We start from the raw sequence: 16064 nt of genomic DNA on the forward strand, positions 1-16064 counted from the left end.
AATCCTCCAGTTTAAGGGAACAAAAGAAGAACTGGAATGGGCGTGATTTATTGTGGGAATTGTCACAAGAGCTGTTGTATGTTTGTAAATAAGGAAAAGAACCAAACACGGAAATGGACTGTGGGAGAAAAAAGGAAAAACTGAAAGTGAGTTTTTGAGTTAATTGACTGGGCTTTCCTAAGTGTGATCAACTGAAAATTTATGTGTTTTTCATGATTGGTGTTTCAAGACATTTAAGTGGTTATGGGTATCTAAATTTTGCAATTTGTCTTTCCCACATTGTATTATAACTGTGACGCCACTCACTCACCCCAGCGCCCACTCTGCCTTGAGGTCCTCTGATGCCACCATCGCCTTTACTCCCCTGCCAAGGAAGAGCAGGTAATAACAGGTTAAAGGAAGAAAACACAAAATAGACACTAGAGCCCAGTTTGTGTCTGGATGACAATAACCTATAAAGTTTTATGACTGTAACTTCCACAGTTCACATTTCAGTATCATGTTAACAACAACCTGTCCTGACATTTAAGCACCATTCAGTGTATAGAAACCACCTTTGGGGCTAATTCCTGGTACAGTAGGTGGCTTTAGGATCTATTTTTCCAATGACTTTTACAAAAGGAGTCATATGGTGAAAGAAACATTGGTGGTCCAGGGTATATGCTACAGCTGTGTGTTGCTGTTAAGGCCACAGTATTGCAGAACTACAGTAAAAAAAAAGAAGAAAAAAAAAGAAGGTTTTCACTGGAATTTTACAGTCCTTTGAAAAAAGGTACACATTTACTGCTTCCATAGGAATTAACTACGGAAATCCAAATCAAATCCACTTGATTAGCTGATCATCAGCAAGTGTGAACATTTATAAAAAGCATAAATTTTTTCTGGAGCATTTAGGTGTGCATTAACACAATACCATGCAGTGCTCAAAGAAACTGCAAAAAACCCAAGAGCTACATCTGAGATCCTAAAGTCCTCAGCAAACTGTCAAAGTTGACGACAGTCCAATAAGAAAAAAAAAAGGGGTGATGATTTGAGCTTGTTTTCGAGCCTGGGCACTTCAAAATTATTGAATTGAACATGATTTCCTGTGTATGCCAAAGTATTCTAGAGTCAGAACCAGAATACATTAGTTATTGTTCTTATAAAATAAACTAAATAAATAATACCATATATGAAAGTCGTAAAATACAACAAAATGACTCTAATAGATATAAATAGCCCTAATTATAAATATTCCAGTATATTACACAAATTAAACATATATGGTTGACATTTAGGTGCCCATCTTATCACACTGTACTTTGTTTTGTTTTTTGTAGAGAATGTACAATGGGTGTACAATTATTGCAGTGTGTACTTGTGCTTTACATGGATGAGTTGTACAGAGATGCACAGGCAGGAATGATTTCCTGCGTCGTTCAGTAGTGCATTGGGGTAATCTCCGTGTCTCTCTTGTTACTGGCCAAGATTTCATGGAGTGTATGGGCGGTACTGTCCAGCATTGTCCTTGTCTTGTACAGCCGCCTCTCTGAAACCACCTCAAGAGAGTCCATCCCCACAACGGTACTTGCCCTGTGGACCAGTTTATCCGGTCTTTAAGTCTGACGTCATTAGCCGTGTCTGTGCCCAAACTCTGCCGCAGGTCCCTAAGTCAAACGATCACTGCGGCATCACTGAGAGTTGAAAAACTGTCTAAATTCTTTCATCTGTAATAATATGATCCGTGTGGCTGCTTTACCAGGTGTAACAATGAAGTTTAACATCCAGGCATCCATGAAAACAGAATTTATTAAATTCAACAGCGTTAGAAGTTAGCTTGCTAGTTTCCGTCTAAATATAATATACCATGTTCTGACTTAGAGATTTCTGAAAAAAAAATTAAGACGTACACCTCTGCTATCACGTCCAACATAAATGAAGACAAAATACTAAACAGCAGTGATGTTTGTAGGGTTGCTGAAGTTGGGCTAGCTGGTATATAATGATGTGCTATGACACTAGCGACACAGCTATGTTAGCATAATATAAACACAGTGAAGCTGGAGGATGAACGCTAACTTTTTTCCACTCAATAGTGAGGGATCCTGATTGTTAGGGACAAATGCAATTGCATGGCAGGATGATGTAAACGGACCAAACTTCAGTCAAGAGAAAAACTGAGATAATCCATCCATAATGCGAGGTTAGTCATTAATTTATTGCTCTGCAGGTGGGGGAGAGACATAAGAGAGGTAGAGAATAAACTTAACCTGGGTGTCTGTTGTCTTGTGTAGTCTGGGAGACCCTCAATCCCAACCATGTGAGACCATCTGTCTGGCAGCTAAAGCTTGGTCAAATGTCAATCATGAAACAGGACAATGCTGCCTAGCACAGCAGTAACTCTACAACACAATGAACGAAAAAGAAAAGAATTGAGGTGCTGCAATGGTGCAGTCAAAGTCCGGACTTGAAACTGACTGAAATGATGTGGACCTTAAGAATGCTGTACATAAACACAACGATATGAGAGACTTCTAGTCATACAGAAAACCATTAATTCTGGTTATTTGTGCTAAAGGTAGCTCTAAAATCTGTTGACATGTGTTTAGTTTTTCACGAAATTGCGTAGTACTTCATCAGGAAAATGAGTCATGTCATGAGTCATTTTGAGGAATAATCAGAGACCCTGCAACATGTTTTGTAAGTTATACAACACTGAATAGTCCAGACTCGTTTTATGACTCACAAAAAATTCTGCTATTTATGCAATTAGTATAAAACAAAGAGACACTGACTCAGAAAATACCAGGAAGTAAAGACTAACTTATAACTATGATGTCTACTCCAAACAGTGGGGCACAGACAAAATGAGAAGTGTTTTGAAATGAAATTACTACTGAGATTCATGCAATTTCTTAGAAACATGAACTGGATGTTTACAACAAAGCCTTGTTCTGCCTGTGGTTACCTTGGCACCAAATGGCCCCGGTTCTCCCATAAACCCTGGGACTCCTATAGGACCCTGTGAAAACAAAAGGTAGGAGTCAATGGTTGTAGACATAGAAACAGGTGCACAGTTTTTCTTTTACTTCTAATCTACTCACATCTTCTCCAGGGTCACCACCTCGTCCTGGCAAGCCACTGTAACCTTTAGTCCCCTGAAAGAGACCGAAGGAGAGAAGGATATAATCAGACAAAAAGCAAAGATTGTCTATAACTTTTTTGAATATATTGCAAAACGTCATCCAAAATGAAAAGTTTTAATGACTGCTAAAACTACAAAACTCAAAAGGCATATTGAAAGGATGATAAATGTGAAATGGACTGGTTCTTATATAGCACTTTTTATACTATACTATTTATAAGAAGAAGCATAGAAGAAAAACAAAGAAACACTACTGGTGAAGATGCACATACAGGGAGTGCAGAATTATTAGGCAAATGAGTATTTTGTCCACATCATCCTCTTCATGCATGTTGTCTTACTCCAAGCTGTATAGGCTCGAAAGCCTACTACCAATTAAGCATATTAGGTGATGTGCATCTCTGTAATGAGAAGGGGTGTGGTCTAATGACATCAACACCCTATATCAGGTGTGCATAATTATTAGGCAACGTCCTTTCCTTTGGCAAAATGGGTCAAAAGAAGGACTTGACAGGCTCAGAAATGTCAAAAATAGTGAGATATCTTGCAGAGGGATGCAGCAGTCTCAAAATTGCAAAGCTTCTGAAGCGTGATCATCGAACAATCAAGCGTTTCATTCAAAATAGTCAACAGGGTCGCAAGAAGCGTGTGGAAAAACCAAGGCGCAAAATAACTGCCCATGAACTGAGAAAAGTCAAGCGTGCAGCTGCCAAGATGCCACTTGCCACCAGTTTGGCCATATTTCAGAGCTGCAACATCACTGGAGTGCCCAAAAGCACAAGGTGTGCAATACTCAGAGACATGGCCAAGGTAAGACAGGCTGAAAGACGACCACCACTGAACAAGACACACAAGCTGAAACGTCAAGACTGGGCCAAGAAATATCTCAAGACTGGTTTTTCTAAGGTTTTATGGACTGATGAAATGAGAGTGAGTCTTGATGGGCCAGATGGATGGGCCCGTGGCTGGATTGGTAAAGGGCAGAGAGCTCCAGTCCGACTCAGACGCCAGCAAGGTGGAGGTGGAGTACTGGTTTGGGCTGGTATCATCAAAGATGAGCTTGTGGGGCCTTTTCAGGTTGAGGATGGAGTCAAGCTCAACTCCCAGTCCTACTGCCAGTTTCTGGAAGACACCTTCTTCAAGCAGTGGTACAGGAAGAAGTCTGCATCCTTCAAGAAAAACATGATTTTCATGCAGGACAATGCTCCATCACACGCGTCCAAGTACTCCACAGCGTGGCTGGCAAGAAAGGGTATAAAAGAAGAAAAACTAATGACATGGCCTCCTTGTTCACCTGATCTGAACCCCATTGAGAACCTGTGGTCCATCATCAAATGTGAGATTTACAAGGAGGGAAAACAGTACACCTCTCTGGACAGTGTCTGGGAGGCTGTGGTTGCTGCTGCACGCAATGTTGATGGTGAACAGATCAAAACACTGACAGAATCCATGGATGGCAGGCTTTTGAGTGTCCTTGCAAAGAAAGGTGGCTGTATTGGTCGCTGATTTGTTTTTGTTTTGTTTTTGAATGTCAGAAATGTATATTTGTGAATGTGGAGATGTTATATTGGTCTCACTGGTAAAAATAAATGATTGAAATGGGTATATATTTGTTTTTTGTTAAGTTGCCTAATAATTATGCACAGTAATAGTCACCTGCACACACAGATATCCCCCTAAAATAGCTAAAACAAAAAACAAACTAAAAACTACTTCCAAAAACATTCAGCTTTGATATTAATGAGTTTTTTGGGTTCATTGAGAACATGGTTGTTGTTCAATAATAAAATTATTCCTCAAAAATACAACTTTCCTAATAATTCTGCACTCCCTGTATCACACAATAAAAAAAAAATCACTGAAAGCACAAAGTGTATGAACAGCAATAATATTACATAATGTGCTTTTAAAAACTTTGTGAGCAACAAACTTAATTGAATCTGAACAGTCTGAACACAGTTTTATTCCCATTCTGTTCACACACAGACTTCAAGGAAACTATGTGTGAGTCAAAACGCTACAAAAATGTTCCCAAAGAGTAAAAGATGTATCTTTGATCTACTTCTACACTTTATCTTAGGATAGGATTAGGATTCAAGGATCAAGATGCAATCAGAAAGAAATTAGGTAAAATGACTCAGGAAAAAAGTAAAATAAAAAGGAGTGGTAAGAATAACGGGCTCCAGAAAATGTAACTAGCTAATCTACTTTTTAACGACTCAGTGAATCAACTGATAATCATATAATGATCAGAACCGCTTCAGCTTCAGGAAATCCTAAGAGAAAACCGATTAATGAAGTTTTGAGTTGTTTGTTCCTGTCAGTGAATCACACTGACGTGCTGCTGTGTGTGAAACTAGTTAAACAAAAACTTGGGTTGTTCATTACATTACACATTATAAATAACTTTGGCAGCAGCACACTGTTAAATGTTTGTGAACTGGTTAAACAGGTTAAATAGATTTTCTGGGAACCAAGTCAAATTAAGATAACTCCTGTACTCACTTTTACTCTTTACTTTCACTTTTACTTACTACCCTTCAACTACAGCTCTTCAAAGAACCTTAGCCTCAGTTTTGTTATACTGGCACTCTTATTAGACACCGGTGTTCATGCATTTCTCAGTTTGACTCAGTATTTTAGTGAGAATTTTGTACAGAAACTTTTCAGTAAACATCTCTGTAAGTGTAAAAATATTTAACAAAAAGTCAGATGGCTGAGATCAAAGTAATAGAGAACTCTTTGGGAAAGTTCAGAAACTACTCTGTGTTTTTGATTCTCTGCCAAAACAGCTAATACAGTCATTTAATCCATTGCTTCCAGTTTCTACTTTACTTTGATTACATCACTGAAACTTTTCATTTTTATACTTTCTTTTTGGCTTCTATAGCTCACTTACATATAGACAGAAAAGGTAAAGGTAAACATATACTTTTTTAAAACCCTATAGCAATAAGTGTAATATATGGTATTTTTTTTCCTCTCTGAACTTAAAGTTTCAGGGAGACCTAAAGTTATAAGAGCTAGAAATGACTCACAAGAAAATTACTTTCTTTCCTACTGAGAGAAAAACAGCTTATGGGGATTTTGCCTGCCACCAATGAGAATCTACATTGATTTATTGAATCTTCTTATCATCAGTTATATCAGATCAAATATATTTCCCGTTTTTCAGTGTCACATTTAGATTACAAAGGTCATATGAAGCACAGGAAGAAATGATCTTTTTCTGCTTGTGACTGATTGACAAACATGATCGTCTGTCATAAGTTTAGTTTGTTGCAATAAAAAAATATTGTGAAAACTAAGGGTTGCCAAAGAGTTTCTTATTTAGTAAGTAGGTGGTTTTGCTGTCTAAACCACACAAGTTCTTTTCCCTCCATTTCCAGTCTGTATGCTAAGATAAGCTAAGCACACTCCTGATTTCTACTCGTTAAACAGATTTTTAGGTATCTTCATCCTTTCATCTCGTGTGTGTGTGTGTGTCATCTTTAGTTAATTAGTGTAATTGCTTTATATAGCACATTTTCTGGCTCCGTGTTGCCTAATAACCCAACTTGTCACATGATCCACTTAGTTAATAGCTGACACACATTAAATATTTGGAATTTTGTTACTGGAAACTGTGCATCCTCTTCTTTTATTATGTATTTTCCCAAATTTTCTTATATATTTCCACACTTTTCTCAATATGATAGAATTTTTAATATACATACACATTTTTCAGTCAGTGATTTCCATTGATAGAGATCTCCAAAAGTTGATTCTGTTCATCTGGATATGAAAAGTGGCAGGTTAGCCTTGTTAGACTGTGAGATTTCCATCTGTAATGGGGGACAGCTAAAAGCTGATGTGTACCATAAACCTACGCATACGGATCAGTATTTAAGGTTCGACTCTCATCATCCACTGGAGTATAAACTGGGTGTCATCAGGACACTACAACACAGAGCGAACACCATCCCCACAGACACAGCAGCCAGGGAAGCAGAAGAACATCACATCATCACATCAAGAAGGCCCTGAGTAAATGTGGTTATCCCAGCTGGACTTTTGTCATTTACACCTACAGGCCAGTGGACACTCTTTCAATGATGAGGATGTACACATCCTGGACAGGGAGGAATGCTGGTTTGAGTCAAGGAGGCCATTTACGTGAAAAGGGAAAGACCATCTCTGAATCGAGGAGGGGGCCTAAGGGTACATCTTTCGCCATCGTACAATGCTGTGATTGCAGCCATTCCCCAACTCTCTGTGAATGGTACTCATGGCCATTGATCAATGGGCTTTGATCAGTGGTTGTTGATCAATGGTCATGAGAATTTGCATAATCATGATGAAGGAACTGACCTCCCAGGCCATTGTTCCTTCAGTGGGCTGGTTTCAGTCATTATGCAAATATGCTGTTTACCTGCATGAATGACGAAACGTTTCTCCCACTGAAAACGTTACGTCCAGATGAACAGAATCAACTTTTTGGAGATTTACTTACCTGGATGATTGAGCATGCATTAAGATAGAAATCTTGTTGTTTTTTTTTGATTTTCTGATAAAACTGAGCAAAAAGATTATTAAGATCTCCTACAAATCATCTTGTTTTATTCTTGTTGTGGTTAATTTTATTTTAATTTTATTTTTAATACGATAAAAATGTTTCTGTTTCTTGTTAATCATTTATTTAAAAGGTTTTCCTGAAGGAGGCTTTTGAAAGCCTTCAGTCAACATGAAGTTTTTCTGACTACTACTCTGAAGTCTCAGTAGGACCACTGGTGAGGTGCCAGCAAACAGGTGAAAAATATAAAGTTAAACAAATGAATAAATTACAATACAATATTTGGGGGGGAAGGCAAGGAAACATACATGTGCTTGTGCTGGCACATTTAAGTAAAATTCAACTTCAACCATTTTTATTCTTTTTGTTTTTTTATTGTGTGTTGCTATAACTTATTTTGGCTTCTAGGCTGAAATAGGTTAGAAAAAGTTTGAGAGCCAGTGATGGATACTGTTATACAAAAGTGTTTTTGTCATTTATTCAGCTTAATAAAGTGTGTACTTAGAGTCAACTAACACTGCATATGTTTGTGTGTTACATTAATACTAAATTCTTTAATTGCCCATATTTACATCATTCCCTTTATTTTAGCTTATTTGTAGGGAGTTTTACCAGCTCTTAACAGTGTGCCTTGGCTTTAGACAGTTTTGCTATTTTTATGGCTGATTCATTAGTTTGTGATGTGGGTCTCGCAAAAGGGCAGAAATGAGATATCCAAACTGGAAAAACAAAAGAAGTACCCTCTGGGCAGTAATAATATTTATGTGAGATTCCTGTGAAATGTGGCCAGGAGCCAGAGTGACTCTCAGACTCATAAAATGCAAAGGTTTTCTTCCCAGGCTGAATCATGAAGGCCATAATCTGGAAACTGAAAGGATGACTGGGTGAACTTAAATACAGACACTTGGGCATGAAAAAAAAGATTTGAGCAGAATAAAAGTGCCTCAGTTTATTTGTGTACCTTCGGACCGCTCTTTCCGATTGGGCCTTGCTGTCCAGGATAACCCTGAGGAGGATAAACAAGAAATATTGTTCTCAGATTTTTTTAAATCAAAGGAGAAAAAAGAGAAATGAGTTCAAATATGACGTGAAGAAGAAAATTATATAAAACAGTGAATTCGGGAAATTTTAGAAATGAAAACACTAAATAAGCCGCTTTGTACTAGAGCCTGAAGCTTAGGCGCTTGTGTCACTTTAAAAGGAGGAGTCTGAGTGATATCATCTGTTGCTACGTAGATGGAACACAATTAAATAAAGGAAGATTAAACCACAAGGCAACCCTTGACAGAGTCACATGTGTACCGCTATAGTATGCGTCAGTATTTGTTGTAATGGAAACCCGAAGAAAAGAGAAACGTGAATCTCCTCAACCCAGGAAAGGTTTATGGAATTATATCTGTGACTCTGTTCTGTGTAATGGGACAGTTTGAAAAGCGTGTTTGGAGGACTTAGGAAAAAAAAGTTGTACGTTCTGCCTTTCGTGTAGATTTAATCAAATTCACAGCTCACAGCTAATGAAATTTCCTCCTGCTCATTTGCTAATAGAGGTAAAACTAACTACTGTGCGTCTCAGATTGAGCAAACTTGGGACTGCACAGACAGAGAAGTTATTAATACACTTTTATGCTGATTAAAACAAGCATGCCGAGATATTTGAAGATATTTTGTCTATTGCATAACATAACTAATGCATAATTGAATAGAGTCCCAGATATATATTAATACACCAGAGAAACTGCATCATCAGATGTCTTAAAAACCTTTGATACAATGTTTTGAATCGGTTTTTTGATTTTAAAAAAAATTGCCAAGAAAGGAAAGGTTATGGAAGTCAAATGAGATTAAAATTCAAATCAAATGATGACACATAGAGTAAATGTTAAGATGTTTAGGTAGTTTCCATGACCAGTAATGATGTGTCTTACAGTGTAGCCTCTCTCGCCAACATCACCTGGAAACCCAGGTGCTCCTGTTTGACCCTGTTGACGAAGAACCAACATGTTTAGATCGACACCAAGACAGCTGTGACTTGAACCGGCACTGCTGGTTATCAAAAAACTGTGCAATAAACAGCTAGACATAATGCAGAAGAATAAAAATAATTATTTTCTTTTAAGCAAAGAAACTGTGTCAGTTTTTGATCATAGACATTTTAAACCACCTTCAGTTGTGTGCCAGGGGAAATCACCAAACATTTTCTTTTTTGAAGAATTTAAGTATGTGATACTTATATACCTTTGGTCCGTCTCTTCCCTGAGGACCTTGTCTGCCTTTGTCACCAGGAGCGCCCTAAAAAAGAAAAAACACATCCATCCAAAGTGCCAAAAACTAATAAACCACCAGAGCATTCAAAACACATGGTTAAAAACTTTATTATATTATTCAGTGTAAATAAATTCATAAAATACAGAAACTTAAAATAAAAAAAAATCATATACACACTGTATACACTTTAGTAACAAGTACTGATTGTTACTGTTATTACTTGTTAAACCAGTATTTTATTCAATAATTTATTAAGAAAAAACCAAAACAATAAAAATCAGTTTATTTCCATGTCTTTATGGGCCTATTGACTTTGCCAAATAAATAAATAAAGATAAAAATTGAAAAGAACCACTAATATTTGAGTTTATAAATACTGATACTAATAAATGATTAATAAAATAATTTCAGCATTTGCCTCATCAAAATGTTACTGAACATAAAACACAGCTGCGTTGTTGTATTCCAGTCGTGTAATTATCATGAGGACATAGTTATCACTCTTTTTTTTTCTTTTACCTTGATACCTTTAGTCCCTCTTCCTCCAGCAGGCCCAGCATCACCACGACGACCCTGAAATAACCAAAAAACTCAATTACCACCTTTTCCAGTTGTGTGGCTCCATCAGCTCATCAAGTTCTAGGGTCTATAATATATAATCCATGTCTATAATATTAATCTCCCCAATCCAGGGTCTAGCCAAAGGTAAAATGTGGTGATTTATGGTGAATTGTGGCACTGAAACATTAACTGGAAAATGCTGTCTCATCCATTCGTTAAAAATTGCATCATCACTTTATAATTTTAGTTAATTGTGTCATTTATTCATTTATTTTTTGTCCTAATTTGAACATCAAAATTTATGTTCTTTCCTGAGTCAAAGTGAAACTTTGTGCCTAATATGAAGAACGACTCTAGAGGTTTGAAAGAAATTGTTGTGTTCACAAGAGCAGGATTCTTTTGCAGGCAAAAACTCTTCAGTGATTTACCATGTCACTACCCGATCCGTACCGGAAACCCGATCCGTACCACGCATGTGCGAAAGGCATCTACTTCCACTCGAAGCATTTTATTATAGTTACGGGTCAGCGTATCTGTTAAGATGTTAACAATAATAAGTATCTGTTAAAATGTTTGCAATAATGAAACATTTCAATACAATGTAGACCAAAAAAAAAAAAGTTACGGATCAGGCCTCCCCAATCCTTACTCACATGTTCAAAAGTCAGACCGTACAGATCCGGTCTACCCGATCTTACCGCCTACGTGCAGATGTTCTCTTCTTCTTCTGTTTCGTTGTGTATGCGTGTTAAATTTGATTTAGTAATAGTCGAGTGTGTTTATGTTTGTCTATGTGGAGAGGATTGATTGGAATTGTGACGATGATGTCCGCTATCACTGACAATTGTCAGTAAACACTTAATTTGGCTAATGAATCTTCACGTGACTCATTACAAATGTTTATTTTTAGACACAATAGGCTTCTATACGGAGGTATCCATTGTTTAAATGTCCCGGGCAGTCGAAAAGGAAATATGTCCAGAAATACTAGGAGCTTACTTGGCGCTAACCATGTCATTGAAATACATTAACTGTCACAATGTTGGCAAAGAGAGGAAGTGACGAAAGATTCTCGCGTGCGTGGTACAGATCGGGTAGCGACAAGCATCATAACAGATGAAGTAATCATCTTGGCCATCATGTGAGATGGGCTGTGATAAAGTGATAATAACTCCTTTCATACATGAGCAGGGAACTATATTATTTAACTATGGTAGTAATAATATTTTACAATTCTTCAGCCAGTACGGAGTGGCTCTTTGGATCTCATAATACACATAATGTTTGGAAGTCAAAAGGCACTGCATATCACCCTAAAACACCAGAGCAACATTAAAGTTTGGAGGTGGGAATTTCATGGTTTCAAATATACCAGGATGGAACAAGGGTGGAAAATTTCAGCAAGACAGTGATCCCAAACACACAGGCAAGGAAACTCAGTTGGTGTCAGAGAGAGAAAATAAAGCTGCTAGAATGGCTCAGACCTGACCTGAACCCAATGGAAAATCTATGTAAAGAACTAAAGCTCAGAGTTCATAGAAGGAACTCACAGAACATCTGAATTTGAAAACTATGTAATGGAGAGGGCCAAAATCACACCTGAGTAATGCTTGTGACTAGTTTCTCCACACAGGAGACATCTTGTCACCGACAAAGGCTTCTTTACGAAGTATTACATACATTTCGTTCAGCGTGTTCAATATTATTTTCCTGTGCCATTTCTCATTATTACAGATAACTTTGAACATCTATGGTTTGTTTTCTTAGCATGTGTGGATTGAATGGGTTGTTTTTGTGCATGTGTGTGTGTGTGTGTGTGTGTGTGTGTGTGTGTGTGTGTGTGTGTGTGTGTGTGTAACTGCAGTTAGGGGTCATAAAGTTTATTATCAGGAACTGCCAGAAAAATCCCCAAAACCCCAATCTGCTATTTAAATGTGTCGTTTGTTTGTTGATACTCTGGGTGATTTCCAGGATAATGACACAACCTCTGTTGTCTCAGTCTGCAGTGGGAGGTGGTTTCAGTTTCATTTCCTGAATGTGTCAGTGCATGTCAGTGAAATACCTTAAATTAATCTAATTTAATCTTTTTTTTAAAAATGTGCCTGCATAATTTGCTTGCTATGCTTACATAGCATCTACAACAGTTGAAATCCAATTATTAAAGCTTTTCTGCGTAACTTTTGCACTGTTTTTTTTTTCCAACACGGAAACCCATTGATTCAGTGTAGACTAAATAACATCTGCCAGTTTAAAAATAGTGTGAAGTCACGACTTCCTTACTTTCACTTTTATCAGAATTAGTCTGATTTAGTTGAGCTGAAGCAAATGTTTCACTAAAAACCTGTTCTTATTCAGCTTATTGAAGTTTAGCTTAGATGTTAAATTTTCCACCACAGAGAGGCTGAGAGGTAGCTGTGTTCCTTACAGTCTCACCAGGAGGTCCGACTCCTCCACGGGGTCCCTCCAATCCCATGTCACCCTGTCAACAAGAAGAGGCACTGCAATTATTGGCTACTTGAGCTGCTAATAACACATAATAACTGCTGGGCTAAACAAATGCAAAACAGTATAAAAATACAATGGTTCAATGTAAATCTGTAATTTAAAACCATAATGTTTTTAAATTAATTATATATTTATAATAAATCATATAAACAGCAATAGATAGATCTAATAATTATGACGTCTACCACAAACTAATATTATGAAGCCCTGAACTGTAATTCTTTCAGCATAAAATCACATAATTTCAGGTCAAATGAGCTTTCTTTAAATTATTATTATATTACATGTCACTTCAGTGAATTTTAAACTTACTGATGGGGTTGATGCAATTGATAATTACACTTCATATAGTTCTCTAAATGTAGCTGTTGCAGGTATTGCAGTCTGCTTAGGTATTGTCTGTCTATCATTATGCAAATATTTTGCTTATTTATTGACAGGAGCATAGAAGACATTTAAACAAACAAAAATATTGTAAATAATGCACAGAAAAAAATAATGCTCCAAAGGGAAGAGATGCTGTAACTTGTAGATAAATACCTGACACTGTGAAAACATTATGTCAGGTATGACATTGTGGAAATACTAAATGTATACTGTAATCAGTGCATTAACTCAACAGTGATGCATCTATCAACATCCCTCCAACCACATGACTGAGGCGAGAGGGGTGGGAGGGATAGAGTGTGTGTGTGTGTGTGTGTGTTTGTGTGTGTTTACCTTTAGACCCACATCTCCAGGCTCACCTGGCTCTCCTGGAAGTCCAGTTTCTCCCTGACAGATTCAATGAATAAGCTTAGGAAAGTTTTAAAAATCCTCACAGATGAAGCTGCAGCTTTACGGAGCTTAACTCTTTGGTGAAAAAAAAATTTCAGTTATTACTTTAAAAGGTTTTAAATGAAACTTAACAGCTCACACTCTGCACTTATATCTTTTAATAGTCACAATAAAATGTAAACGTAGCCAGTTAACTTTCACTTCAGGATGGACTGGTTAACTCACTGTGGCTCCAGAAAAACCAGAAGCTCCTTCATCTCCCTCAGGACCATGGTCACCCTGCAAAATGAGGTCAAAGGTTACAACAGACAAGGGCAAAAACATTTCCAAAGCTTATACACAACACTCACTCTCCTTACACAACAAAGCAGTTTCATAGTCTTAAAAATTGCAACAGCTGAAAGTTATAAACAGTGAATTTTTGATATATGGTGAAATCAATTTAAAAAATAAAAATAATGAAATTATTGGAATGACTGATTATATCTTAATCCTTGCTTTAGTTGGGGCACCTCGAGGTGTTGTGTAAAATAACACTAAAACAGCAGAAAACACTTTTTTCCCTTTTCCTGTCATAGACAAGATTTTTTTTCTGCTTTAGTCTTTAATTACTTAAATTACCCAAATTACTTTAAATTTAATTAAGTTTCAAATGAAGAGCTTTCACTTTCAGTTTGGCTTCAGGTTTTTAACAAACTTTCCTTCACTGCTTATACCTCTTTTACTTTCTGTTTAGCTGACTGGCTTTTATGGTCGTTAAAACTCAGTATTTTCAGTTTCATTTTATTTTTTCTTTAGTTTTTACTTTCACTCTATGTTACAACACCAATGCTGTCATTACTTTCACAGTGTTATGGGAGCTACAAATGTAAATACAAGCTATTTTGCATGGTAATATCAACTGTGACTGCTGTAGCATGATTTACTCACCACTGGTCCAGTATCTCCTCTCCTTCCCTGAACACCTTTGGTCCCTTTATAGCCCTAAAACACAAAACGGATAAATAACCAGTAATTAAACTACTTGAATATGCAGCTGCTGCTTTAGTATCACTTTAATCAGGCATTCTTGTCATAAACAAACATCCATTATTCATGTTTAAGACTTTTACCTCTCTCCCTTGAGACCCTGGTTTACCGGTTTTACCCTGCAGGCCTCTGGATCCCTGAGAGAAAGAGAAAAGGAATCAGACTGTGGAAAACAAAAACTACAACATAAACAAACCTACATTTGACCCTAGTTTTGGATCAGGCCATGCAGTGTAAGAATGAAACAAAGGGGCCATTGACTGCATTTAGCCAGTGATGTGATGCAATGTGGCTGTACCTTCGGTCCTGTGAAGCCAGCAAATCCAGGCTCTCCGGGCTCACAGTCACACTCTGTTGGCCCCACCTGCCCAAGCTCTGCATCGCCCCCTGACTCTTCTGAGGAGCCAGTGTCAGGCTCATATGGCACCTAAAACACAACATTAACAAATATTATCACACCTATGGTGTCCTTCAAATTTAGCTTCACTACACCCAATGCCCTGCACCCGCATAGACATGGTTTTGTAGACATTCCTGATTCCATTTTCCTTGTTTTAAAGAAACAGTTACCAAATCAACCTCATAGTAAGATTTGCTTGACTTAAACTAAAATGGACACATTAAATTAATTTTGAATCTCATTATTGGTGAGGAATATTCAATAATACTAATTTTATATTACTCGTAACAATCTTTTTTTTTAATCGCTTATTGGCCTTGTGCAGTGCTTCAGATTAGCTATGCTCTGGAACAAGTATGTCATTTTCATCATGAAGAACCACAAGTTGCAGAAGAGGCTTGATGGTGTAGGGTTATGATTCTTGTAGGTTCAAATCCTGGATGCGCCCTTACTTTGGAGCAATTACTGACCGATAGTTCTGGCAGGCAGTTTGCTTTCAGCATCACTAAACAAAAATTGTAGAAAATCTAGCCCATTACAGAAGACTGCCGGTAATAATACTTAAGTGCCTCCAGGGGGCAGCCACCCGCCTGTGACCTGAAGTGGACACTCCACCCGATTCTAGCTGAGAACCATGACCTCAGACCTGGAAATGCGGACATTCATCTGCCAATCACCTCACTTAAAGCTGGAGGCTCCCACCTGAGGGAGCCAACAGAACCACATCATCTGCAAAAAAGCATAGATGAGATCCTGAAACCACCAAAGTCCAAACCTTCTGCCACTTGCCAAAGTCCAAAACCCATAAGTAGGGATGGGTATCGTTTAGGTTTTATCTGATACCGGTGCCA

The 16064-nt window shown here is 37.5% G+C and overlaps 1 protein-coding gene across 1 annotated transcript in view; it reads right to left on the minus strand.

Moving 5' to 3' along the window:
* Positions 1-16064, minus strand: part of LOC113031335 (collagen alpha-1(XI) chain) — a 32343-nt gene that overhangs the window by 10168 nt on the left and 6111 nt on the right. Inside the window, exons 5-17 of the mRNA XM_026183315.1 lie at positions 15112-15240; positions 14897-14950; positions 14715-14768; positions 14010-14063; positions 13728-13781; positions 12928-12981; positions 10461-10514; positions 9912-9965; positions 9602-9655; positions 8638-8682; positions 3084-3137; positions 2948-3001; positions 311-364 (exon numbers count right to left, since the gene is read on the minus strand). Coding sequence (XP_026039100.1) covers positions 311-364; positions 2948-3001; positions 3084-3137; positions 8638-8682; positions 9602-9655; positions 9912-9965; positions 10461-10514; positions 12928-12981; positions 13728-13781; positions 14010-14063; positions 14715-14768; positions 14897-14950; positions 15112-15240 — 768 coding nt within the window. The remainder of the gene's footprint in view (positions 1-310; positions 365-2947; positions 3002-3083; positions 3138-8637; positions 8683-9601; positions 9656-9911; positions 9966-10460; positions 10515-12927; positions 12982-13727; positions 13782-14009; positions 14064-14714; positions 14769-14896; positions 14951-15111; positions 15241-16064) is intronic.

Source organism: Astatotilapia calliptera, chromosome 11 (assembly GCF_900246225.1).
Source record: "Astatotilapia calliptera chromosome 11, fAstCal1.2, whole genome shotgun sequence".
NCBI lineage: Eukaryota > Metazoa > Chordata > Actinopteri > Cichliformes > Cichlidae > Astatotilapia > Astatotilapia calliptera.